General features: G+C 48.2%; 1 protein-coding gene across 8 annotated transcripts in view; it reads right to left on the bottom strand.

Moving 5' to 3' along the window:
• Nucleotides 1–27,953, bottom strand: part of CA6 (carbonic anhydrase 6) — a 43,147-nt gene extending 15,194 nt beyond the window's left edge. The window contains exons 1-7 of one of the 8 annotated variants that reach the window (XM_031664213.1): nucleotides 26,508–27,953; nucleotides 22,450–22,634; nucleotides 20,516–20,656; nucleotides 17,050–17,229; nucleotides 7,442–7,590; nucleotides 5,744–5,836; nucleotides 1,569–1,638 (exon numbers count right to left, since the gene is read on the bottom strand). In XM_031664213.1, coding sequence (XP_031520073.1) covers nucleotides 1,569–1,638; nucleotides 5,744–5,836; nucleotides 7,442–7,590; nucleotides 17,050–17,229; nucleotides 20,516–20,606 — 583 coding nt within the window. In that variant the 5' untranslated portion in view covers nucleotides 20,607–20,656; nucleotides 22,450–22,634; nucleotides 26,508–27,953. Of the gene's footprint in view, nucleotides 1–1,568; nucleotides 1,639–5,743; nucleotides 5,837–7,441; nucleotides 7,591–17,049; nucleotides 17,230–20,515; nucleotides 20,657–22,449; nucleotides 22,993–26,444 lie in introns of those variants that run through there. The other 7 variants (XM_031664212.1, XM_031664216.1, XM_031664211.1 and 4 more) reach the window with 7 other exon arrangements.

Below are 27,953 nucleotides of genomic sequence, written 5' to 3'. Positions count from 1 at the left end.
AAAAAAGAAAAAGAGAAATCAGTGATGCAGAAGAGAGGACAGAGAATGGCAGGAAAGGAGGCCCTGAGCGTGGAAGAGGAGTGGGGTTGGGGACCACATGGGAGGGGTGGTGTTGACAAGAGCAGGGATTTGTCATCCATTGCAGCTGAAGAGGGGACGTGGAATTTGGTCCAGATGCACGTGGGTTAAGGAGTGGAGTGTTTCTGGCCTGTGGCTTCTGCCTTCTCAATGGAGTGAGCGTGGGAGCATCAGCTCCAGGGGAGTTGCTGGAGCCCGGGCACAGGGGCTTCAGGAGAGAGGAGAAAGCGTGTGACAAGAATTTGGGAGGTCAGAAAGAAAATGCCCACGGTGGTACTTTAGGATTTCTGGGCACTGTTCATATTTGTAGCTATAAATAAAAAAATAATACCAGTTGACCAGGTGCAGTGGCTCATGCCTATAATCCCAAAACTCTGGGAAGTTGAGGCGGGTGGATCACTTGAGCCTAGGAGTTGAAGACCAGCCTGAGAACATGGTGAGACCCTGTCTCTACTAAAAATACAAAAAACCAGCCAAGCATGGTAGTGCACCTGTCGTCCCCGCTACTCAGGAGGCTGAGGTGGGAGGATCAACTGAGCCCCAGAGGTTGAGGCTGCACTGTGTCACGATCGCACCACTGCACCCCAGCCTGCACGACAGAGCGAGACCATGTCTCAAAAATAATAGCGATAATAATACCAGTTAGATGTCTATGGATTCCTGTCCAACTGCATCCAGCTCTTTGGCTGCCAGCTCTGAGTTGGTCTGGAGCTTTGCCAGTGAGTCTGTGGAGGGGTAGAGGAGTGAGGGCGTAGAGGGTGTTTGCATGGGAGTATTGAGGGAGACTTCAGAGTGTTGGGGTAGAATCTCAGCTGGGAGACAGATGAAAGAACACAGGCGTCACTAGGAGCGAGAATGTGGAAGCCCCAGGTTTGGAGGACTCGGGTCAGGTGAGTTGCAGGAGGGGCTGGGTGCTGAAGTCAGAGGACTGGGAGGCTGGGAGGTGCGGGCGGAATGGGACACATGAAGTCGAGAATGCAGAGCTGATGTGGTTATAGCTCAAAGTCAAGGGTTGACCCTGGGCGGGAGATGGCTCTTACAAGAATGCTGCCTTCTGGAGGCAGAGGGGACGGAAGAACACCCCGAGTGTCTGTATGTCCAAGCGGGATGACGAGGGCCTCCCTCTTGACATTCATCTCAGCCTGGAGCCAGGCGGACATCTCTCTAGCCGCCAGGACTGTCACTGCCAGCTGAGGTGACAGTCATCGAAGCGAGGATATCCCCACTTAGTGCAACTCCAGCCAGAAGTTCCAATCATAGGAAGTGACACATCGAATTTATGCACAGCCTTCTCAGAGAGGTTTGCTGCCTAAGCCAACAGCAGAAATCACTGGAACAAGTAATCTGGCACAGGGAGGGGTGGACTCCCTTGGCAGGGCCCACTGGCCACCCTCCCCACCAGCATCAATCCCCTGCCCCCTGGGCACACCTCACTCTCACACTCACACTCATTCCCTTTCCCTCCTGCAGCCACAGTTGGCTTCCCTTACCTGGGTACTTGATGTTGGCCAGATGAGAAATGAAGCTGCTGTAGTAAGTGTTTTCAGGGTAATCCTTCACCTGCAACGAAACGCAAAGCACTGAGCATAAGTGAAGAAGAGGCCCCAGCACCATCTCTACTCATCCAGCCACTCAGCTTTCTAGCTGATTGGGCCGAGCCTAGAGAGTAAGGAGAGGCAGCCTGTGCCCTGTTGTGTTTTGGCAGAGACAGTCTGACTGTTCTTTGCTACCAACCACACAGGTTCAGGAGTCCCTCCAGAAAGGCACTATCTTAAGTATTTTGGCAGCTTCCAGGCAAAGAAGTTTCTCAGTCTTTGGTGATGCCCTCAGAAATGGCCAATACTTACTCCAAAAAAGTCCCCTGCGCGCTTGTTTTTGTTCGTTTGTTTGTAGGTTTTTTGTTTGTTTGTTTGTTTGTTTTTTGAGAGGGAGTCTTTCTCTCTTGCCCAGGCTGGAGTGCAGTAGGGTGATCTCAGCTCACTGCAACCTCCGCCTTCCGGGTTCAAGCTATTCTCCTGCCTCACCCTCCTGAGTAGCTGGGGTTACAGGTGCTCACCACCACGCCTGGCTAATTTTTTTGTATTTTTAGTAGAGACGGGGTTTCACCATGTTGGCCAGGCTGGTCTCGAACTCCTGACCTCGTGATCTGCCCACCTCGGCCTCCCAAAGTGCTGGGATTACAGGTGTGAGCCACCACACCCAGCCTGTGTGCTTGTTTTGGGCAGTGTCAGCCACAGTCAGATTCTTTGTGATGAGGAGGGCTTGATCTCACGAGCTCCCTTCTTCATCCTCAGGACTTCCAACGGAGAGCCAGATGTCCAAGGCAGAATGACTACAATTCCCCCAACACCAGATCACTCTTTCAGAATGAGTATTGGCTTTAAAAGTCAGAAAAGTTGCTTTGGGTGAAAAAGGTCTATTTTCAATGGTTCTTTTCAGTCAAGTGGTTGATCTCTTTCACTGTGCATAAATTTGGCTTTCTTGGCTTTCTGACTGCATTTGCTATTTGTTTTCTAGATGTCTCGTGCCTTTATTGTTGCATTGGTCCACCTTTACTGCCTTCTTTTGTGTTAAGCAAATACTTTTCATGTACCATTTAATCATTTTTAGTTATTTTCTTAGTGGTTGCTCAAGTGATTACCATATACAACTCAATCACAATCTATGTCAGGTTAATATTAATTTAATTTCAGTAAAATATAGCAACTTTGCTTCAAAAGAGCTCTATTTCTTCCTCGTCCTTTCTTCTATTTTTGTCATATGCATTACATCTACATATATTATAAGCCAGTGGTATATATAGTGGTATAGTCATTGCTTTAAATAATCTTGATGGTTTTTAAAAAGAAATTAAAAGAAGAAAACACAAAAAATATATGTGTGTAGTCTTCTCTGTTCTCCATTTCCAGTACTCTTCACTTCTTTCTGTGGATCGGAGTTACTGTCTGGTATCATTTTCTTTCAGCCAGAAGAGCATCCTTATATATGACTTGTAAGACAGGCCTGCTAGCAATTATACTGGTTCTTGTATATCTGGGAATGTCTTTGTTTCACCTTCATTGTTGAAGGGTGGTTGATTGGATATAGAATTGTTGATTGACAGTCATTCCACCATGTTCTGATGACTTGAAAAGTCAGCCATTAATTGGACGGTCATTTCCCTACATATAATAAATCCCTTTTATCTTGCTGCTTTCAGCAGTTTAATTTTTGATGTATCTAGACTTGGGGTTTATTTATCAGACTTGGGGTTTTTTTAGTTTCTTGGATTGGTAAATTTATGTTTTTCCTCAGATTTGAGGCTTTCTGGCCATTGTTTTGTTTGGTTTTTTACTTCCACTTTCTCTCTCTCCTCTCCTTCTGGGACTCCCATTTTTATATATATATATATATGTGTGTGTGTGTGTGTGTGTGTGTATATATATGTGTGTGTATATATATATGTGTGTGTGTGTGTGTATGTGTGTGTGATGCTATACTTGATGTTGTCCCCGTGAGTCTACAAGGCTGTTCGGTTTTCTTCTGTCTTTTTTCTCTGTTTTTCAAATTGGATAATTTCATTGCTCCATCTTCAAATGAACTGATTCTTTTTTTCTTCTGCTGCCTTACATCTGCTTTGGGCCCATCTAGTGATTTTTTTCATTTTGTTTATTATACTTTTCAACTCTAGACTTTCCATTTGGTGCATCTTTAAAGTTTCTATTTCTCTATTGAGATTCCCTTTTTGAGTCATTGTCATCATATTTTCCTTCAATTCTTTGAACATAGTTTCCTTTCATTCTTCAAACATTTATGATAGTTGGTGGTTTTTTTTGTTTTTTTTGTTTTTTTTTGAGACAGAATCTCGCTCTGTCGCGCAGGCTGGAGTGCACCGGCACAATCTCAGCTCACTGCAAGCTCCGCCTCCCGGATTCCCGCCATTCTCCTGCCTCAGCCTCCCGAGTAGCTGGGACTACAGGCGCCTGCCACCTCGCCCGGCTAATTTTTTTTTGTATTTTTAGTGGAGACAGGGTTTCACTGTGTTAGCCAGGATGGTCTCGATCTCCTGACCTTGTGATCCGCCAGCCTCAGCCTCCCAAAGTGCTGGGATTACAGGCGTGAGCCACCGCGCCCAGCCTTTTTTTTTTTTTTTTTTCACTTAGCCACAGCATTGATAGTTGTTTTAAAGTCCTGTCTGCCTAATCGCTCTGGGTCCACTCAGGTCAGTTTCTGTTGATTGATTTGAGTTATTTTTTTCCTCCTAAATATGGATTACATTTTCCTATTTCTTTGCATGCCCAACTTTTGTTTTGTTTTGTTTTGTTTTTAAGATGGAGTCTCGCTTTGTCATCCAGGCTGGAGTGTAGTGGCATTATCTTGGCTCACTGTAGCCTCTGCCTCTTGGGTTTGAGTGGTTCTCATGCCTCAGTCCCCGCAGTAGCTGGGATTACAGGCATGTGCCACCACGCCCTGATAATTTTGCATTTTTAGTAGAGACGGGGTTTTTCCATGTTGGTCAGGCTGGTCTCAAACTCCTGACCTCAGGTGATCCGCCTGCCTCAGCTTCCCAAAGTGCCAGGATTACAGGCATAGGCCACCATGCCTGGCATTTTTGTTCTGTTTTGGTTTTGGTTTCACTCTCGTTGCCCAGGCTGCAGTGCAATGGCAGTCTCAGCTCACTGCAACCTCTACCTCCTGGGTTCAAGTTATTCTCCTGCCTTGGCCTCCCAAAGTGCTGGGATTACAGGCGTGAGCCACCGTGCCCAGCTTTTTTTTTTTTTTTTTTTTTTGAGACAAAGTCTAGCTTTATTGCCCAGGCTGGAATGCAATAACGTGATCTTGGCTCACTGCAACCTCCGCCTCCTAGGTTCAAGTGATTCTCCTGCCTCAGCCTCCCAAGTAGCTGGAGTTACAGGTGCCCGCCATCATGCCCAGCTAATTTTTGTATTTTTAGTAGAGATGGGGTCTTGCCATGTTGGTCAGCCTGGTCTTGAACTTCTGAGCTCAAGTGATCCACCCACTTTGGCTTCCCAAAGTGCTAGGATTACAGATATAAGCCACCGCGCCCAGCCCCACCGTCTAGATTTTCTTAGAAATGCAGGTGTTGACCGGGTGTGGTAGCTCACACTTGTAATCCCAGCACTTTGGGAGGCCGAGGTGGGCGGATCACCTGAGGTCAGGAGTTCGTGACCAGCCTAGCCGATATAGTGAAACTCATCTCTACTAAAAATACAAAAATTAGCTAAGCGTGGTGGCAGGCACCTGTAATCCCAGCTACTTGAGAGGCTGAGGCAGGAGAATCGTTTGAAACCTGGGAGGCGGAGGTTGCAGTAAGCTGAGATCGTGCCACTGCACTCCAACCTGGGCGACAAGAGTGAAACTTTTTCTCAAAAAAAAATAAATAAATAAAGGAAATGCAGAGGTGTTGCCTTTGTCTGATTGGGTTGCAGAGTTTCCCCTTGCCCTTCGAACAATTTGTGTCTACGCAACCCCTCTGGGATTCCAGCTCTTGTAAGTCAGCTTGTCCATGGTAACTAAGGTCTGGAGATTGACAGCACAGAAGCACAGTGATCTTCCATCCAGTCAATGTTTCCAAGAACTGTGAGCTCAGGAAAAGATGGAGAGTGATAATGAAGAAGACTGTTCAACTACATTTTGCAGACACACGTGGGTAGTTTCTGCTTACCTCAACGAAGGCTGCCAGTACAGCCAAACCATCCGGCGCATCTTGGGCTGTCTCATAGCTCTTGTATTTAGAATTGTAGTGAACAACGTGAATCTGTAAGAGCAAGGTAGGATGCGTCAAGGGCAGTTCATAGAAATTTGGATGCTTAAGATTTCCAGGGAAGAAGGAAGAGAAAGGAAGGTGCTCCATCTGAGGCCTGAGACTGTTCCACACAAGCAACTTGGACCTCTATCTCCCTCCACTTGGGCTGCAAATCCCATGAATCAAGAGCAGAAACTTCCCAAAGAATGGAAAGAGCAAGAGTGGGATTCTGGAAGGTGGCAGTTTCAGGCCATTTCCCAACCACACCCTCCCTCCAGGCAGACAAGCTGGCAGAATCTGAAGGGGTCACATGAGGACATAGGGTTCTCCTGGGGTGTCTGGGGGCTTTGCGGGGAGAGTGAGCTCGTGCCCCTTGTCCCAGGCAACCACTGTTAACATGTAGTCATCCTATGGATGGATTCTGGCAAAAGAGGGAACTCAGAAAATCTAACATAGTCCAGGCGCAGGGGCTCATGCCTATAATCCCAGCACTTTGGGAGGCTGAGGCGGGTAGAACACTTGAGGTCAGGAGTTTGAGACCAGCTTGGCCAACATGGCGAAACCCCGTCTCTACTAAAAATACAAAAATTAGCTGGCCATGGTGGCAGGTGCCTGTAATCCCGGCTTCTCGGGTGGCTGAGGCAGGAGAATCATTCAAACCCAGGGGACAGAGGTTGCAGTGAGCCAAGATCACACCACTTCACTCCAGCCTGGGCAAAAGAGCAAAACTCCGTCTCAAAAAACAAAAAAAGAAAATCAAACACATAAAAATCCAGCTGAAACAAAGGAGGGCTTGCCACACCCTGTGGGCTGTGAAGTCCTGCCCACCTGAGTCCTGTAAGGGCAGGACCTTGCCTGAACCCCTGCCACACAGTGGTGATCCATCAACGGTTGCTGAGTGAATAAAAAATAAACTCAACTTCAGGATAACTTAACTGCTACCTTTGCACAAAGTCTTTTGGCTGTTTTTGTTTGTTTTGTTACTCAGACTGGAGTGCAGCAGCATGATCAGGACTCACTGCAGCCTCAACCTCCTGGCCTCAAGCCATCCTCCCACCTTAGCCTCCTCAGAAGCTGGAACTATAGGTGTGCACCACCACTCTGGCTAATTTTTTTTTTTAGTCACAGGATCTTGCTACGTTGCCCAGGCTGATTTAGAACTCTTGGGCTCAAGCAATTCCCCTGCCTTGGCCTCCCAAAGTGCTGGAATTACAGGTGTGAGCCAGTGCACCCAGCCTTGGCTATTTTAATAAGAAAAGTGATGGCCGACACTGTGGCTCACGCCTATAATCCCAGCACTTTGGGAAGCCAAGGCGGGTGGATCATCTAAGGTCAGGAGTTCAAGACCAGCCTAACCAACATGGTGAAACTCCATATCCACTAAAAATACAAAACTTAGTCGGGCATGGTGGTGGGTGCCTGTAATCCCATTTACTCAAGGGACTGAGGCAAGAGAATTGCTTGAACCCAGAAGGTGGAGGTTGCAGTGAGCTGAGATCGCGCCACTGCACTCCAGCCGGGGCAACAGAGCAAGACTCTGTCTCAAAATAAATAAATAAAAAGGAAAGTGACTACAGGGTTTGAAGGAAAGAGTACACAGTGGGAGTCCTCAGGTACCTCGATCACATGTCTGATCCCGTCCACGGTGTGCTCAGAGCCCCTGATCTTCGAGGATGCTCCTCCCCAGTGAAAGTGCATCTGCTGGGCTATGTACACAGTGCCGTTGGCTGCTGTCATGCGCATGGTGGAGGGCAGGCTGATCTGCACTGGAGAGAAAAGGTAGGTGAACACAGAGGGGTCAGGCCTACAGGCTGGGTAGCTTCTCTGCTCACCTCCCACCTGTCTGAGCCTAGGGCAAGTCAATACCATAGACTGGCTTAGCATGCCATGAGCAGGGTCGCCAAAGGAGAAGAGGCGTTTGCACACAGGGCACAGGGTGAGGTCAGGATGGAGGCCAGGCACCGAGTAAACCAGACTGGGCAAGTGCCTCTCCCCAGTACACACCTTCCCGCTCAGAACCAACAGGCCAAAGGCAGGACCACATAGTGGCAGGTCCGGCTTGCTGGCCCCAGGGAAAGGGAAGGTCCTGAAATACGGTCAATGGGCATGGAAACTAGAATTCTACTCTCTATCTCTGGCCGATTTTGGAATTTGCCGAAGGTATAAGAATAGGAAATGGGGCCTCTTAGAACTGTTTTCTTTTCTTTTTTTTTTTTTTTTCAGGCTCACTCTGCTGCTTAGGCTGGAGTGCAGTGGCACGATCATGACTTACTGGAACAACTCACTGCAGCCTCCAACTCCTGGCTTCAAGGGATCCTCCCACCTCAGCCTCCCAAGTAGCTGAGACTACAGGTGCCCGCCACCACGCCTGGCTCATTTTTGTATTTTTAGTAGAGATGGGGTTTCACTATATTGGTTAGGCTGGTCTCGAATTCCTGACCTCAAGTGATTCACCTGCCTCAGCCTCCCAAAGTGTTGGGATTACAGGCGTGAGCCGCCACACCCAGCTGAAATCTCTGTCTTTTGGAATGAACTACACAAAATGGAAAAATGGACTCAGTTACTAAGAAAAGTGACTAAGAAAAATACCCATGAGGATAGAACTTTGGCATTGGAAACGGCCAGGCAGCATGTGTCTCATGAGCAAGATCTTCCCATTTATTTATTTATTTATTTATTTATTTAGAGACAGAATCTTACTCTGTCACCCAGACTGGAGTGCAGTGGCATGATCTAGGCTCGCTGCAACCTCTGCCTCCTGGGTTCAAGTGATTCTCCTGCCTCAGGCTTCCCAGTAGCTGAGATTACAGGAATATGCCACCACGCCCGGCCAATTTTTGTATTTTTAGTAGAGACGGGGTTTCACCATATTGGCCAGGCTGGTCTCGAACTCCTGACCTCAAATGATCCGACCTCCTCAGCCCCCCAAAGTGCTGGGATTATAGGCATGAGCCACCATGCCCGGCAAGATCTTCCTATTTAAAGTCATCAGTGGTGGCTGTAAACAAGAACATTTTCTTAAAAGACAGCAAATATGAGGTATTTAAAACCCGTCAGATGCCCCCCTTCTTCCTTTCCAAATTGTCTAAAGGAGCAGGGAGCTATGATTAAATTCATAACGTAATGTGCTGTAACGCAGTAATCTGGCCTGAAAGGTTTTCACCGGCCGTTTGGCAGAACAAGTGCTTGGTATTTAGAGCTTGAGATGTGGCTGGCCTCAAAAATCAATGCTTGCAAGAAAAGGAGGCATGCAAGGTCAGCAATGCTAACAGCGGATGGGAGCTGAGGAACTGAGGACCCGAGCAGAGCTCCCGAAATGGACAGTCAGCACCACAGAAGAAATGAGAGAGGTCCTCACAATTTCCCCAAAACACAGCCCCCGGGAGACAGAATGTGTTACTTCTGGTTACACTGACAGGCCCACACAGGCCCAGTTGGAAAAGAGCCACAAACCTGAGCCTGTTGCTGTGCTTTTTTTTTTTTTAGACAGAGTTTGCTCTTGTCGCCCAGGCTGGAGTGCAACGGTGAGATTTCAGCTCACTGCTTCCTGGGTTCAAGCGATTCTCCTGCCTCAGTCTCCCCAGTAGCTGGAATTACAGGCACCCGCCACCATGCCTGGCTACTTTTTGTATTTTTAGTGTAGACAGGTTTCCACCATGTTGGCCAGGCTGGTCTTGAATTCCTGACCTCAGGTGATCCACCCACCTCAGCCTCCCAAAGTGCTGGAATTATAGGTGTGAGCCACCGCACCTGGCCATCGCTGTGCTTTTGAAAAGGCAAGGCCAAAAGTTAACTGGCTGTTCCCAAAAGTCAACTGGCTGAAACTTCCAGATCTGCAAATCAACTCAACTTCCAGAAGAGGCTGCTCCCCTTTATGGGAACCCAATGTAACCAGTTTCTTATCAGAAGAGAAAAGCCACATAATCCAAGAATTTGCTGTGCTCAAGAAACAATCAGCAAACTGTCAAGGTCGTGGAAGTCAAAGACTGAGAAACTGACTGAGATTGGAAGAGACTTAAAGAGACCTGACAGCGAAGTGCAATGTGGAATCCTGGGTTAGACCCTGGACCAGAAAAATATAGGAGTGAGAAAGTCATGTCATTCAAATGAGGTCTGGAGTTAACTGTGTTATATCATTTAAATTCAATAATAATTGTACCATGGTGGCCAGGCGTGGTGGCTCACACCTGTAATCCCAGCACTTTGGGAGGCCGAGATGGGCAGATCACCTGAGGTTGGGGGTTCGAGACCAGCCTGACCAACATGGAGAAACCCTGTCTCTACTAAAAAAAAAAAAAAAGTAGCCATGCATGGCGGTGCATGCCTGTAATCCCAGTTACTCAGGAGGCTGAGGCAGTAGAATTGCTTGAACCTGGGAGGCAGAGGTTGCAGTGAGACAAGATTGTGCCACTGCACTCCAGCCTGGGCAACAGAATGAGACTCCATCTCCAAAATAATAATAATAATAATAATAATAATTGTACTATGGTTATAAGATATTAGTGTTAGGGGAAGTGGGCAAAGAGCATGTGGAAAATCTCTGTACTACTTTTGAAATTTTTCTAGTGAAAAGCTATTTCACTAGAAGTTGAGGCCGGGCACAGTGGTTCACACCTGTAATCCCAGCACTTTGGGCGGTCAAGGAGGGCAGATCACTTGAGGTCTAGAGTTCGAGTCCAGCCTGGCCAACATGGAGAAACCCCATCTCTACTAAAAACACAAAAATTAGTCAGGCATGGTGGTGCAAACCTGTAATCCCAGCTACTCGGGAGGCTGAGGCAGGAGAATCACTTGAACCCAGGAGGCAGAGCTTACAGTGAGCCAAGATGACGGCCATTGCATTCCAACCAGGGCGACAGAGTGAGACTACATCTCAAAAATAAATAAATAAAATTGAAAAAGAGAAAGGAACAACCAGCCTCCTGCCTCCCCGCGGAGCATTAAAAAATCAAAACCTGTGTAGAATTCTGTGTTACTCATGGGCGCCTGTTTGAGGACTTATCCTTTTATGTTCAGGTCTTTTCTGCTCAAATGCACCATTCAGTGAACATTTTGAATTTGCTCTGTCAGGATCTGTGGGAAGTACCGTGATGAAAAAGATGAATACACGATTATCCGTATCTTCAAGGAACTTCATAAAAGAAGTAGCCAATAGCAATTATTAAGAAAACAGTATATATTAAGATAACACTGAACACTAGAGGCCCAGTACCTCAGGCATTTAAGTTTTTCTGGAGCCTATCAAATATATTTTGGAAAATTTAAATATATATTTTTTGTTGTTGAGGCAGGGTCTTACTCTGTCACCCAGGCTGGAGTGCAGTGGCGTGACCTCAGCTCACCGCAGCCTCTACCTCCCAGGCTCAAACAATCCTCCTGCCTCAGCCCTTCAAGTAGATAGGACTACAGGCACACACCACCATGTCCAGCTAATTTTTAAGTTTATTTGTAAAGACAGAATTTCACCATGTTGCCCAGGCTGGTCTCAAACTCCTGGGCTCGAGCAATCTGCCTGCCTTGGCCTCTCAAAGTGCTGGGATTATAGGAGAGCCACTACACCTGGGCAATATGTATTAACGGATCAGTGCCGGCCCACCAACTGTTACTAGCCTACAGCAAAACAGATCAATTGGGAGTTAGTTTTAGAAATTTTGTAGCAATTTGTGTGTCTCAACAGCCTGTGTTTCAATTTGAAATTCTCTTTATTGAAATGTTGAATCTAATTTAAATTTAATTTTAAAATGAGGAGGCCAGGCCTAGCAGCTCATGCCTGTAATCCTAGTAATTTGGGAGGCCAAGGCAGGCAGATTCCCCGAGGTCAAGGGTTCAAGACCAGCCTAGCCAACATGGAGAAACCTCGTCTCTACTAAAAATACAAAAATTGCCCAAAAATATGGACAAAATCTATATACAGAAAATCATAAAACTAATGAAATAAATCAGGAAGAACTAAATAAGTGGAGAAACATTCCATGTTCACAGATAGGAAGACTTAATACTATTTCAACGTCCATTCTTTCCAACTTGGTCTATATGGTACCAAAAAGGGGTCCCGATCCAGACCCCAAGAGAGGGTTCTTGGATCTCACACAAGAAAGAATTTGGGGTGAGTCTACCGAATAAAGTGAAAGCAAGTTTATTAAGAAAGTAAAGGAATAGGCCAGGCATGGTGGCTCATGCCTGCAATCCCAGCACTTTGGGAGGCCGAGGCAGGTAGATCACTCGAGGTCAGGAGTTCAAGACCAGCCTGGCCAACATGGCAAAACCTCGTCTCTACTAAAACTTAACGGGGGCATGATGGTGCACGCCTGTAATCCCAGCTACTTGAGAGGCTGAGGCACGAGAATCACTTGAACTGGAGGCAGAGGTTGCAGGGAGCCAGGATAGCACCACTGTACTCCAGCCTCAGAGTAAGATTCTGTCTCCAAAAAAAAAGGAAGTAGTGGAATAAAAAATGGCTGCTCCATAGGCAGAGCAGCCCCAAGGGCAGCTGGTTGCCCATTTTTATGGTTATGTCTTAATTATATGCTAAACAAGAGGTGGATTATTCATGCCTCCCCTTTTTAGACCATATAGGGTAACTTCCTGACGTTGCCGTGTCATCTGTAAACTGTCATGGTGCTAGTTGGAGTGTAGCAGTGAGGACGACCAGAGGTCACTCTCGTGGCCATCTTGATTTTGGTAGGATTTGTTGGGCTTCTTGATTGCAACCTGTTTTATCAGCAAGATTTATGACCTGTGTCTTGTGCCAACCTCCTCTTTCATCCTGTGACTTAGAATGCCTTAACCTCCCGGGAGTGCAGTCCAGTAAGTCTCAGCCTTATTTTACCCACCCCCTGTAAAAGATGGGTCAGTCTGGTTCAAACGCCTCTGACATTGCTATATAATCAAGCAAGCTCTTGGTATTTACCCACATGAATTGAAAACACACAAACCTGCACATGGAATTGATTGATTGATTGATTGAGAGAAGGTCTCGCTATCACCCAGGCTGGAGTGCAGTGGTGCAATCATAGCTCACTGCAGCCTTGACCTCCCAGGCTCAAGTGAGCCTCGCACCTCAACCTCCAAAGTAGCTAGGACTGTATGTTTGAGCCACCATGCCAGGCTAATTTTTTGATTACTTTTGTAGGTCTCACTACATTGCCCAGGCTGGTCTCGAATTCCTGGGCTCAAGTGATGCTCCCACCTTGGCCTCTCAAAGTGCTAGGGTTAGCGGCATGAGCCACCATGCCTGGCCTGCACACAGGTTTTATAACAGCTTCATTCATAACTGCCAAAACTGAGAAGCAACCCAGATGTCTTTGGATAGGGGAATGGATAAACTGTGGTTCATCCAGGCAATAGAATATTCAGCACTAAAAAGAAATGAGCTATCAAGCCGTGAAAAGACATGGAGGAACCTTAAATGCATATTACTCAGTGAAAGAAGCCAGTGTGAAAAGGCTACATGCTGTATGATTCCAACTATGTGACATTTTGGAAAAAGAAAAACTATAGGTCAAATAGAAAGATCAGTGATTGCCAGGGTTTAGGAAGGAAGGGAGAGATGAACAGGTGGACCACAGGGTTTTCATGACACTGAAACGATTGCTCGATACATGTGATTAGAAACCTGTCAAAACCTGACTAGGCGTGATGGCTCATGCCTGTAATTCCAGCACTTTGGGAGGTGGATCACTTGAGGTCAGGAGTTCGAGACCAGCCTGGCCAACATGGTGAAACCCCATCTGTACTAGAAATGCAAAAATTAGCCAGGCGTGGTGGCACGTGCCTGTAATCCCAGCTACTGGGAAGGCTGAGGCAGGGGAATCAATTGAACCAGGGAGGCAGAGGTTGCAGTGAGCCGAGGTCGTGCCACCCCACTCCAGCCTGGGCGATAGGGCAAGATTTCGTCTCAAATAAAAGAATCTTGCAAAACCAAAAATCAACAAATCTTTAATACATCACGTCAACTTTATTGTTAAGCTTAGTATTCATCAAACTCTCATTAGAATCAAAGTTTGTAGGTTATTTTTTTTCCCCCTTCAGTAGAATTCCTGAATGTGCTTGGAGCTTGCTGAAAAGTAGCCAGTGGCAATAGCCAAATAACTTCAAAAGCTAAATTATAAAAATCTTTCAAAATACTTTATATCAGGCCAGGTGCAGTGGCTCACGCCTGTAATCTCAACACTTTGAGAGGCCAAGGTTAGTGGATCACTTGAGGCCAGGAGTTCAAGACCAGCCTGGCGAACATACTGAAACCCCATCTCTACAAAAAATACAAAAGTTAGCTGGGAGTGGTGGCACACACCTGTAATCCCAGCTACTCAGGAGGCTGAGGCATGAGAATTGCTTGACCCTAGGAGGCAGAGGTTGCAGTGAGCCAAGATCATGCCACTGCATTCCAGCCTGGGTGACAGATCCATCTCAAAAAAAACCCCTTTACATCAAAAAATAGAATTATGGCCAGTCACGGTGGCTCATGCCTATAATTCTAGCACTTTGGGAGGCTGAGATGGGCGGATCACTTGAGGCAAGGAGTTCGAGACCAGCCTGGCCAATATGACAAAACCCCATCTCTACTAAAAATACAAAAATTAGGTGGGCATGGTGGCACACGCCTGTAGTCCCAGCTACTGGGGAGGCTGAGGCAGGAGAATCGCTTGAATCTGGGAAGTGGAGGTTTCAGTGAGCCAAGATTGCACCACTGCATTCCAGCTGGGGCAACAGAGCAAGACACCGTCTCAAAAGAAAATTTTAAAAAAATATATATATAATTAATGTGAACTTTGGGTCCACTCTAATGTCCGGCATGCTGTCGTGTGAGGTGAGAACCCCAAAGGAACAGGTTTCCAGACCACAGAAATTTGAGCACAGCCCCAAAGGAAGAAAGGACAGGGTCCTCTGGAAATTGGGAGGAGCGAGCCACTGCAAGCCCCTTGGGAAGCTGGGCTCTTCTCTTCCTTATGCCTTCCCTCTCCCGGGCCCTCAGCACGAACCCCGCACTCAGCAGGGGCTGCCCCTGGAGATCCCTCCATCACTGATTGCTTCCCGCCCGCTGTCCAGGGAGGGTGAACAAAGCCACTGCCTTTGGCCTTTGTGCTTCACCCTTTCTCCACAAGGAGAGGACAAGGAGAGGAGGAAGAGTTCAGCCTGCCAATCTGGAAGCGTCAGAGAGTAATTTTGGAAACAAGAGCTTGATGTTATAATGAAAATGAAGTTTTTGTTCATTCTTTGTGTATTTCAGGGCTCTTGGCCACATAAACCTGAGTCCTTTTACAGACAAAGCTTCATTCTCCAATTTGCTACTTTCACCAGTCCTATAAAGGACAATTGGTTTTCTTTCTTTTTTTCTTTCTTTTTTTTTTTTTCTGAGGTGGAGTTTTGCTCTTGTTGCCCAGGCTGGAGTGTAATGGCATGATCTTGGCTCACTGCAACCTCCGCCTCCTGGGTTCAAGCAATTCTCCTGCCTCAGCCTTCCAAGTAGCTGGGATTACAGGCACACGCCACCACGCCCAACCAATTTTGGTATTTTTAGTAGAGACAACGTTTCACCATGTTGGCCAGGCTAGTCTCGAACTCCTGACCTCAGGTGATCTGCCCACCTCGGGGTCCCAAAGTGCTGAGATTACAGGTATGAGCCATCTCACCAGGCCAGTTTTATTTTCTTGATTGTGCAAGATAAGAAAACTAAGTCCTGTGACCTTTCTTTTTTTAATTTATTTAAAGAAACAGGGTCTCGCTCTGTTGCCCAGGTTCAAGATAAGAAAACTAAGTCCTGTGACCCTTTTTTTTTTTTTTTAAAGAAACAGGGTCTCGCTCTGTTGCCCAGGTTCAAGTACAGTGGTGATCTCGGCTCACCACAACCTTAACCTCCCAGGCTCAAGTAATCCTCCCACCTCAGCCTCCCAAGTAGCTGGGACTACAGGCACTCACCACCACTCCTGGCTAACGTTTTGATTTTTTGTAGAGATGGAGTCTCACCAAGTTGCCCAGGCTCGTCTCAGACTTTGACCTCAAGTGATCCTCCCACCTCAGCCTCCTAAAGTACTGGGTTTGCAGATGTGAGCCACCATGCCTGGCCAAGTCCAGTGACTGTTGTATTGCTGTGTGGCAGGCAGGGAACTGTCTCAACCCAGGCAGGAGTGAGAGAGTGCAGTACCTAAGAAGGATGTGGCCAAGAAACCTGACATCTGGGGGTGTGAGCCCATCTTGGCCGTCAGACACTGTGTAGCCTTGGGTGAGTCCCTCGACCTCCTGAGGCCTCAGACTTCCTGCCTAAAAAATGCCCCCTCCTGGGGTAGTCATGAGGCTCAGAGGAGTCGAGCCAACTTGGAAAATCAGGAGGATGTTCTGTACAAGTAAAGCACAGATTTCAGTTTCCAGGCCAGGCGTGGTGGCTCGTGCCTGTAATCCCAGCACTTTGGGAGGCTGAGGTGGGCAGATAACTTTGAGGTCAGGAGTTCCAGACCAGCCTGGCCAACAGGGTGAAAGCCCTGTCTCTACTAAAAATACAAAAAAAAAATTAGTTGGGCGTGGTGGTGCATGCCTGTAATCCCAGCCACTCAGGAGACTGAGGCAGGAAAATCGCTTGAACCCAGGAGGTGGAGGCTACAGTGAGCTGAGGTCATGCCACTGCACTCCAGCCTGGACAAGATAGTGACACTCTGTCTCAAAAAAAAAAAATTAAAAAAATTTACAGTTTCTCATATTGGATTCCTGAAGTGGGGCATCCCCACGGCCCTGCTTTTTCTGTCTGACCTTCACCTTCTTTCTTGTAGGGAGCAGAAAACCAGAGCTTCCTTCTTAAAACTCTGAGAAACCCTGGTCCTACCTGTCAGGTGCTTTGAGCTGAATAGACTGAAATAGGAACTGTGGAAAAGCTGACCCCAGCTGATGGACAGAGAGTCCCCGTGGGAAAGGTGGCTTCAGCAGCACGGCCTGTCCTGCCTGTCGCCTGCTGCGTGGGTTGGGTGAGCTCGAGTAAGAGGATAACATGGCAGGAAGGGACCAGCAGGGAGCTGAGTGGAAAGACAGATGCTGCCCTCTCTGGAAGAGCCACCAGGTTTCCGGGCCGCTCAGCCCTCATGTTCGAGCCTCATGTTCGAGGCCTCCAGTTCCGAGGCCATGCTCTGTGTCTCTGTGTAAGCCACTCCTGGCAGGGACACGTGTCACCTGCCTTCCCCTGCAGGCTGCCAGGGGCTGCCCATGGATTGGAGCCCCTCGCCACCCCTTCCCCTTACCTGTGTGGCCGTTGTTGACCATGGGGAACTCGCCCTCCTGGGTCTCATAGCCCGTCAGCTTGAGCCCCTTCAAGGCGGGGTTGTACCGCACCTTCGTCCTCTGCAGGTTGATGGGCGACTGTCTCTGGCCCCCACAGGCGGGGTAGTGCTGTGGCCAGTGCGCTTCGTCCAGTGCTCCTTCTGAGACAGGAGAGAGATAGTTCAAGGGGCTGCCTGGCTGAGCCCACTCTGCAGGAACCTCACCGGGCCAGAGGCCAGGGCCCGCTGGGCAGGGACCCACGGCGGCACCTTCCAGAAAGCGGAAGCAGGGCCCCCAGAAGGAGGCCGAAAAGACAACGAGGTCAACTCCAAGGACTGTGGTGTTTGAGGGGCTTTGGTCCTAACCTCTAATTTTCCTGTGGCGACTGCTGGCCCTGGGAGCAAGACAGTGTTTTGAAATCAATGAAAGTCTTTTTTTTTTTTTTTTTTTTTTTTTTTACAGGGTCTCTCTCTCTCCCCCACTCGAGGGTGCTGTGGTGTGTTTTTGGCCCCCTGCAACCTCTGCCTCCCAGATTCAAGAGCTTCTCCTGCCTCAGCCTCCCAAGTAGCTGAGATTACAGGCATGCATCACCACTCCTGGCTAATTTTTGTGTTTTTATTAGAGACGGGGTTTTGCCATGTTGGCCAGGCTGGTCTCTAACTCCTGACCTTAGGTGATCCACCCACCTTGGCCTCCCAAATGCTGGGATTGCAGGCGTGAGCCACTGCGCCCGGCCTGAGAATCTTTTATACAGAACGTTTTGCTCTCCTTTGACTTATTTCCGCCTGATGAATGCAGGGAGGGATCCTTGGCTTGCCGTTCCTGTGCTGTTCCTGAGGCCTCTTCCTCATTTCCTCTTAAGGGCCCCATTGTCCTTCCATGCCCCCAACAGGAACACAGCCCCCACCTCCCCATGCTGCAGGAACCCCCCACCACTATTTTCTTGCTCCAGCCCCTTTTATGGATTCCCAGTATGGTAAAGACCATCTAGGTGTCTACACTTATGGATTCAGGGAAACTAGGGAAGCATCAGGTTCCAGGACAACCCAGAGTGAGTACTTTTTTAGAACTCATAAGGAGAAAGTTGATCTTTTCAGAGAGGATTGATAATCATAGGGGACAGAGTAACATAGATGAGTCATTATCATAGGTGACTTGGCCCCCAACCAGCTGTGGAGCTTGGTGTCAGCCATGTGGCATGGAGAATCTCTCCTCTGTTCCCTGTGCGGGGGTAGCTGTGTGGTGAGTACACAGCTTGTTTTAAGAAAGGTGTCTGTGGCTGGGCGCGGTGGCTCACGCCTGTAATCCCCGCACTTTGGGAGGCCGAGGCGGGCGGATCACCTGAGGTCGGAAGTTCGAGACCACTCTGACAAACATGGAGAAACCCCGTCTCTACTAAAAATACAAAACAATCAGCCGGGCGTGGTGGCACAAGCCCTTAATCCCAGCTACCCGAGAGGCTGAGGCAGGAGAATCGCTTGAACCCAGGAGGCAGAGGTTGTAGCGAGCCGAGATCGTGCCTTTGCACTCCAGACTGGGCAACAAGAGTGAAACTCAAAAAAAAAAAAAAAAAAAAAAAGGTGTTTGTACCGGGGCCTCTCAGCGCTTTTTGGTTTGTAATCAAGCAAGAGGCCTCTAGCACAACCCCTTCTCAGAGCAAGATGCTTTGGCCCAGGCCACTGTCAATACTGGAACATCTCTCAGGTGTCCCTGAAAGTCATTTACAAAAGCTATACTACTCTCAGGTTCTCCCAGAGTCCCTAGTAGCTTTCCAGGAAGCCCACTGTCTCAGAGGCTGGGCAGAGCCTGGGGAGGACAAGGACTTCATTGTCTGAATTCTCTCTTCCTTCACCTCTGAGCCACCTGCCTGCACTGCTTGGCCAAGTGAAGCAGAATGCCCCAGGCTTCTGAGGCGCTGCCATGTGTAAGATCACTGTGCTCAGGAACACAGCGGTTGGTCAGAGCTGGCTGGACTTTCTGAACCTCCCAGGATGTCCCTAATTCCGTTGCCCTTGACTTAACAGATCATCCCATTCATCCTGAAGGAATGCTTCTGGAGCAGCTGAGCTGGGGCGGACTCTGCAGGAAGCAGATGTTTGTCTCACTTCCTGCATCGGCCAGTGGCCACCAGCCTCCTCATGGACCCCAGTCCATGGTCTTGTACAGAAAGGAGGGGGACGCGGGAAGAAGCTCTCCTCACTGCCCCTGGAAAGGGCCATTTAGTGTCCACAAACCCCACAGACACGGCCTTCTAGCTTTGGCTCACATGTGGACCAGAACCCATGCTGAATGCCAGGATTTTACATTTCACATTTTAAAAGTCTGGTTTGGGGCCTGGTGTGGTAGCTCACACCTGTAATCTCAGCACTTTGGGAGGCCAAGGTGGGCAGATCACTTGAGGTCAGAAGTTTGAGACCAGCCTGGCCAACGTGGTAAAACCCCATCTCTACTAAAATACAAAAAGCTACCCAGCATGGTGATGTGAGTGCCTGTAATTCCAGCTACTGGGAGGCTGAGACACCTAGAATTGCTTGAAACCGGAGGTAGAGGTTGCAGTGGATTTGGTGATGGCACCACTGAATCCCAGCTTTGGCAACAAAGCTAATTCTGTCTCAAAAAGTCTGGTTTTACCGCCTGGGCCAGACCAGCGTGGGAACTGGTTCTTATGTCAAGTAAGATGTTCGAAAGTAAAATCCGCTCACTATGAAATTCTCCGCCAAGAAAAGAGCGTCTCTGTAAACCCCACAGCACCTTCCGTGAGGTTAGCGAGAGTCTTTTCTAAGAACTTTATTTTCCACTTACACAGACCAACAAAGCAAATGTCTTTACGAAGAGAAGCAGTGAGTGTGCTTTTGAACCAGCCAACACTGTGAGTGGAAAAAAAAAGCAAAAAGCCTGTAAATAAATCAGGAGTTTGTGAAAGGGAAAGCTATTTCCTTCTTTTCCTTATTTGAAGTTTCAGTTCAGCTTGTTCTCCATACCTTCTGAGACACTGAAAAGGTAACATCTGAAGCCACAATGAGCAGATCCCCAACAGATGGCAGGTGGGCTGCCTGGCCATCCTGGGAAATGCCCTAAAGGAGGACTCTTGGCCGGGCGTGCTGGCTCACGCCTGTAATCCCAGCACTTTGGGAGGTGGGCAGATCGCCTAAGGTCAGGAGTTCGAGACCAGCCTGGGCAACATGGTGGAACCCTCTCTCTACTAAAAATACAAAAATTAGCCAGGCATGATGGCAGGTGCCTGTAATCCCAGCTACTCGGGAGGCTGAGGCAGGAGAATCACTTGAACCCGGGAGGCGGACGTTGCAGTGAGCGGAGACCACACTACTGTACTCAAGCCTGGCCAACAGAGTGAGACTCTGTCTAAAAAAAAAAAAAAGAAGGGCGCTTGTCCTGTTGTAAGGGTGTGAGGGTAACTGAGGGAGTGTGCAGGGGCTAGGGGCTTACCTGAGTAGGTCCAGTCAGACCCATGCTGGGCCTGGCCACCCAACAGGAACAGGGACAACAGAGGCACCAGGGCCCTCATGGTGCTGCACATCTGGAATGAAGACTGATTCCCGCGAAGCTCTTCTTTTAAAGGATCAGAAACTGTAAATAACAATTTACAAGTGATCCGCCCAACTGGCTAAGCCACTCATTGCTGCACCCACTAAAACAATAACACCCTCCCCACAACAGCCTTTCTGGCTCTGTGCATTGGGCCAGGCAGCCCCAGCACCTGCCTGATCTCCTCCCACGTCAGTTTCATATCCGGTCAGTCCATGGGTCTGGTTGTTCAGTGTCAGGAGCACCTGCAGGGCTGCACAGTGCAGCCATTGTGGACAGGTGACCGCGGAAATGGGAAAAGGCCCAAGGCAGGGAGAAGCAGGATGAAGGACTTTCCTGGACAGTGGGACTTCCTATGCCCTTTCGCCTGACGTTAGAGATCTGGGGACTGCTGATGGATTACCGCTGCCTGCAAACTCTGCCTGTCTCAGTCGTGGACACACGCCACCGCTGCAGACACGTGGCTGCCCTCAGCCAGGCACCCGGGGAGACGGCCTGGAATCCACGTTCGGGCATTTCACGGTCCTCTCCTTAAACCAGCGGTTGATCCCGGGTCCCAGCTCATGAGCCACGTTCCAATGCGTGCCTTTAGGCCATCCGAGCTGGTGTGGGTGTCCGCGTTTCTGCATAGATTTGTTCTGACACCTACAGGCACTTGGGCACACCTAAGTCAATCAGCCAACTGCCCTCACAGGATCCATGGATTACCTCATCCTGTGTATCTACTTGGCTAGACCGTCCCTGAAACTAGCTGAAGGAGAAACTTTTGAGTTTATGCCTGCTGACAGGCCAGCGTTTCCCATGCCCTTCCACAAGGTCAAACACAAAGGGCAGCTGGAGCTCCTGCACGGGGACTACCATGCTGCCGGACACAAAGGGCTGCCCCTGCCTTGTTGTGGGGAGCTGAACCCCCTCCCAGCCTAGCTTAACTCATTATCCACTTGGTCCTGGAATGGCAAACGGCAGCAGGCCTTCACAACAAGGATGTTAGCAGTGAACCCAGGCTCTCTTGAATATTTCAAAGACTCCCCGCTGTCATTTAATAGAGAACATCAGCTGCTGTAAAGAACTTGCTGGAAACTTCAATTTCTAAAGCTCAAGAGCTGAAAGAATCTCAGAGAGAGAGCAAAGCATGGTCAAGGGCAAGAATTCTGAAACTAGACCGGATCTCTGCCACCTGCTAATTGTGTGACCTTGGGCAAGTTACTCAGTGCTCTGTGCCTCACCTTTCCTTTCTTTTCTTTTCTTTTTTTTTTTCTCTTTCTTTCTTCCTTTATCTCTTTCTTTTCTTTCTCTCTTTCTTTCTTTTTTGAGACAGGGTCTCTCTCTGTCACCCAGGCTGGAGTGCAGTCATACGATTTCAGCTCACTTCTCCTGGACTCAAGCAATCCTCCTGCCTCAGCTTCCCAAGTAGCTGGGACCAGAGTCGCATGCCACTACGCCCTGCTAATTTTTGTATTTTTTGTAGATACAGGTTTTCACCATGTTGCTCAGGCTGGCCTCAAACTCCTGGACTCAAGCGATTCTCCCGCCTGGTGCTCCCAAAGTGCTGAGATTACAGGCGTGAGCCACCGCACCTGGCCGCCTCCTTTCTTTAAAAGGAGTTAGTGATAGCACCTCCTTTGTGGAAATTCATCAATAAATGTGCCTGCAGTAGTTGGAGCAGTGCCTGGTGTGTAGCAAATGGCATTAGCATCTATTCAGACCCCTCACTTTACAGGAAAAGGAAGTGACTTACCATTGCCACCCAGCTGGTTAGTGAGGGAACAGGAGGAAAAATGCTGCAATCTCCAGCTTATGGACCATTTCTTTGCAAAAATGAGAAACCCACTCACCTGTCCTTGCTAAATCAGTGACGCACACCTGCTGACTCCCAGCCCTGGGGAAAGGGCTACCTTGTAAATCACGAGACCCCACCTCTGCTGAGGAGAGCAAGACCCTTTACAAGCCTGGGCGGGACCCTTGACGTCGAACTGGCAGGAAAACACGAACTCGGTCATCTGAATTTTTTCTTGGGAATCTGAATTGGGAGACCCAGAAAGAATCAGGGAGCAGCAGACGGGCAGAGACTGAAATATCAGGCTGTCGTGGAAGCCTGGGGGGACTGGATGAGCCCAGGCGAGGGGGACTGGAGCGGGAAGGAGCTCAGAGAAAGCCTGGGCCACGGAGGAGGGGAAGACTGCCCAGAGAGGGAGGGAGGAAGGAAAGGGCCCTGGAGAGTCAGAGAGAGGAGTGCTCCGGGAAGAGCACAGTGAAATGGAGAGGGCCCACCACTCCTGGCAGCTCCCAGCCCCATGGGTCTCACTGCCCTGCCGCAGGCATTTGGGGCTGGCTTCCCAGGAGGGCCCTGGGACTTTCCTTGCCTCACACAGCTCCTTAAAACACAGTGCACATACTGCATCTGTGTGGCTGTGATGACAGCAGCCCTGCCGCAGAACTGCTGTGCAGCGTATCCACCCATCACATCTGACGCTTTGCCCTGGTTTTGCCTGTCTTTCGCTCAGGCAAGAGCCTGGGCTGGCCGGCAACCTGTTGACCTGGCTGGTGTTGAGAATTGGTGTGAAAGTGAGTGATTAAGGCAATAAGGGGGTCAGATCAGATGATGGACTCTTGGAGTAGCAAGGCCATCTGCCAGCGAGGGCACATTTCTAGAGAGAGGGTCACTCACGTCCCTTCACCATGCAGCACCCTGCCAAGGACACGCTGGACCCAGAATCGGGTATGGTAAGTAGGGTTGCCTATTTTCTGACTCCTTGTCTACTTCAACCCTGAAATTTTCCATCACCTTTGAACATGAGTCTTCTTCTTGGATTTGGGAGACACGTTGTTTGTTCGGGTTTGCTTTTGTTGCTGGTGGTGGTGGTGGGTTTTTGTTTTTGTTTTTTGGGTTTTGGTTTCTTTGTTGAGACAGAGTCTCACTCTGTTGCCCAGGCTGGAGTGCAGGGGTGCAATCATGGCTCACTGCAGCCTCCCAGGGCTCAGGTGATCCGCCTGCCTCAGCAACCTCCCCCCACTTCGTCCTCTCCAAGTAGCTGGGACAACAGGTGCATGCCCTATGTTCGCTCTGTTTTTGTTGCTTTTAGTTTTAGTGAGTCTCTCTATGCTATGAGCTTCCTTCTGCCTTCATCCAACCACATCCTTGGCTGATCAAGGTTGTTTTTTTAATTCTAAACTCCTATTTTTCTAGGGCCTATGGTTGGATTGGCTGTCCGAGATGAGTTGACAAGCGTATCATTATTACAACATAAGGTCAAAGGGAGAAAGGAGCCTTTGTTCTTCCTTGGTTCTACCACTGCCCCTTGATAAGGCCCACTGAGGCAAGGAAAAAGAAGGGGGCAGGGCAGCATGGCCAGTCCAGGTGGACAAGAAGGCACCATCAGCCCAGGTGAGCAGGGAAGCACTGTCAGCCCAGGTGAGCAAGGACAGATGATGAACCAATGACTAGGGAGGCACCATTAGCCCAGGCTGCACAGGACCAGCATAAAAGAATGAGTCTGGTGGGCCAGGCGCGGTGGCTCACACCTGTAATCCCAGCACTTTGGGAGGCCGAGGTGGGTGAATCACCTGATGTCAGGAGTTCAAGACCAGCCTGGGCAACATGGTGAAACCCCGTCTCTACTAAAAATACAAAAATTAGCCGGGCATGATGGTGTGTGCCTGTAATTCCAGCTACTTAGGAGGCCGAGTCACAAGAATCACTTGAACCCGGGAGGCAGAGGTTGCAGTGAACTGAGATCGTGCCATTGCACTCCAGCCTGGGCAACACAGCGAGACTCTGTCTCAAAAACAACAATAAAAACAAAGAAACAAACAAACAAAAAAGAATGAGTCTGGCTACACAAGAATATGCATATTTTGGCTGTAAGTAACACACAAAGGCTATTGTTCTGTTTCATGCAGGAGTGTGAGCTCATCCTGAAGAATGAGTCACTCTGAACAAGTGAGTTCTGATGGTTACAGGCTCAATCCTTTGTAAGCACCAAAATGATTAAAACCTCTAAAATGCATGGTACATTTTTAAATAGATAAAACTGAATGTTATTAAACTTTTCTTAATGACCGAGTTCCACTAATATGAACATCAGTTATTCTCCTGCATTGTAATATATTGATGTCCGCTGGGCCTATAACATATATATATATAAAATTCTCCGGGCAAGAAACGACCCCTGGTCAGGCACGGTGGCTCACACCTGTAATCCCAGCACTTTGGGAGGCCAAGGGGGGGGCATATCACCTGAGGTCAGGAGTTCGAGACCAGCCTGGCCAACATGGTGAAACCCTGCCTCTACAAAAATACAAAAATTAGCCAGGCATGGTGGCATGTGCCTGTGATTCCAGCTACTTGGGAGGCTCAGGAAGGAGACTCTGTCGTCTCAGAAAGAAAGAAAGAAAGAAAGAAAGAGAAAGAAAGAGAGAGAAAGAAAGAAAGAGAGAGAGAGAGAGAGAAAAGAAAAGACCCCTAACTGTGATGTTTTTGGGTTTCTTTTACCAGGTATTGAGAGGAGAAAGTTAGCTAACTTAATTGATTACTAAAGTAATGCACATCTATGCTCACGGGTATCCATAGGGCCGGGGCATAACCAATCACAACAGAAGCCAGACTTGGTGTGGAAGAGAGTCTGGAAGCTCCCTGCTCTGCCAGGAGTTAACCCTGGATTGGTGGATTGTAGGGAGATTGGGAAGTTCTTGGGAAGGGCTGAGTGGCAGGAGCAGCTGGAGGTACTATTGTGTGTGAATTGATTTGTTTTTTCATTGTTAGCATTTCCCTCTTTCTTTCTTTCTTTCTTTCTTTCTTTCTTTCTTTCTTTCTTTCTTTCTTTCTTTCTTTCCTTCTTTCTTTCCTTCCTTCCTTCCTTCCTTCCTTCCTTCCTTCCTTCCTTCCTTCCTTCCTTCCTTCCTTCCTTCTCTCCTTCTTTCCTTTCTTTCTTTTGAGATGGAGTTTCACTCTTGTTGCCCAGGCTGGAGTGCAATGGCATGATCTCAGCTCACCGCAACCTCCACTGCCCAGGTTCAAGTGATTCTCTGACCTCAACCTCCCAAGTAGCTGGGTTTACAGGCGCCTGCCACCACGCCTGGCTAATTTTTGTATTTTTAGTAGAGATAGGGTTTCACCATGTTGGTCAGGCTGGTCTCGAATTCCTGACCTCAGGTAATCCACCTGCCTTCGCCTCCCAAAGTGCTGGGATTACAGGTGTGGGGCACCATGCCCGGCCCACTGTTAGCATTTCTAACATAAGCTTCCAGCTGTTGCCTCTTAGGGTTGTCTGTCTGTCTGTTCTCATCTCCTGGCTTCCTCATCTGTTTGGCAGAAACCAGATGACCACACTTCTTAGAATTACATGTACAAGAAGAATGGAGAGAGCTGAGCCAAGAGCCCAGAGGCTGTCCTCTACCTAAAGTACACACACTCTGACATGCCTTCGGCATTTCGATGCTACACTCACAGATTTATATTTCCTTTCTGACTTTCAGCTATATCCATATAAATGGAGCATCAACATGAGTAAGTCATTGTGTGAACTAACCCACTTGCAGAATATCCAGCCACAGTCAGGTCCAACTCCATGGGGGTACCCTTGCTTTCTCTCACTAGCCTTCTGGTGATGAATTTCGCAGTCTTAGAGAGCATCTCCAGCCTCACACATCCTCCTGGAATTCAGCACCTGTCGGGTAGGGGTGTCTCCCCACAGGCATCTCCTCCTGTGTCTCAATCCTCTTCCCCACTGGGTACCAGTAACCCACATCCAAAAACAATCAGACCAAAACCCTAGTGGAAATCCTCTTTTCTATCATTAATTTAGGTATAAGCAAAATAGGAATCAAATACCTAAAAATATTTACAGCTCAGCCTGCCATCAACATCCTGTGCCCCTTCTCTGTGCAAACTCACCGTCCTCCTGCCACGAGAATTGGATGTTCTGTTTGTATCTCCTGCTGGCACTACCTTCTACTTCCTAGAGTAGACCAGAGTCTTGCTTATATCTCTTCAGCATGCTCCACCCCTAGTTTACATCTGCAAGGCAGGTTCGTATGTCTTTCAGCTCCACCCTTCCGTGGTCAATAAGCAGGTCAAATCTACCCTTCCTGGTCAAATCCATAATGAGTCCTCACCCTCCCCTCATGCCTAAGGGACCCATTAGGCAAGCAGAGGACTATATTGGTTTTCTGCTGCTGTAACAAATTGCCAAAAATTCAGTGCTTAAAGCAACACAAGTTCATTCTCTTACAAATCTAAAGGTCAGAAATTCAGAATCAGTTTCATTGGGCTACAGTCAAGGTGTGGGCAGAGCTGGCTCCTTCAGAGGTTCTGAGGGGACCATCTGGTTCCCTTGCATTTTTCAGCTTCTAGTGGCCACCTGCATTCCTTGGCTCATGGTCTCTTCCTTCAATCACTCCAATCTCTTGCTTCCTTTGTAGTTTTCTTAGTCCTTAGTGCAGCTACGTCTGAGTTCTTGCTCTACGACCAAGAAGAATAAGGCACACAGACAGTGGAGAGGGAGTAGAATAGAACAGGATTTATTAAACAAAAGGAAAACTCTCAGCAAAGAGAGGGTTCCTGAAAGTGAGGCAGAAATTTAAAAATAATATTAATAATAAGTACTGCACTTATTCACTCCAAGAAAAGCAAAAGCTAAGGCCCAGAATGTGGCAAGGCAAGGTTTCAAAAGAAAAAGAAAAGAACAAGTTTTCCTCTGCCTAGCAAGCTCATTTCAAGGACAGTTATAATGCTGTTGAAATAGCCAAGGCTAAAGGAATGGGCTCCAGACACTCCCCCGCTTCTAGAGCAAGGTTGAAGAAAAAAAAAAAGAGAGACAGAAAGATTCTTTTACTGTTACTCTTTTCTCAGGCTTCTTAAGCATTATTATGTATTACAAATGTCTGTATTTAGCCAGTTCTTGTTTTTCTTTCAATGCTGCTACAAGGCCACCAGCTATGCAAGGTCACAAGTTATGTTATGCTATAGATTACGTGATCTGCCGCCATATGATTAACTGCTTTTGTTTTGCTTCTCTAAGGCCACTTATAAAAAACCCCGCTCTGTCTTTGTTCAATGCTCAGCTTTTTGGATGTGAGTCCGCTGAGCCAGTGCATACCTAAAATAAACAATCCTCCGGTCTCTCTCCTATTGGTCTCTCCGTTCCTCAGTTTACTGCAACAAAAGCAGGTTGCCAGAAACAGGACTGAGTTCTGTGTCTTTTATGCCGCAACAGCCAGGAAGTCTCCGTGGGCTTTGCTCCAATGGGAGGGGTAAAATTCCCTCCTAGGAGTGTTGCATCTACCTATGCCTGGGGTTGGCCAGAGTGACTCCATCCTGGTTATTATCCATGAGGGCCTA

Source organism: Papio anubis, chromosome 1 (assembly GCF_008728515.1).
Source record: "Papio anubis isolate 15944 chromosome 1, Panubis1.0, whole genome shotgun sequence".
In the NCBI taxonomy this organism is placed as follows: Eukaryota; Metazoa; Chordata; class Mammalia; order Primates; family Cercopithecidae; genus Papio; species Papio anubis.
This window is presented reverse-complemented; position numbering and strand designations above follow the sequence as displayed.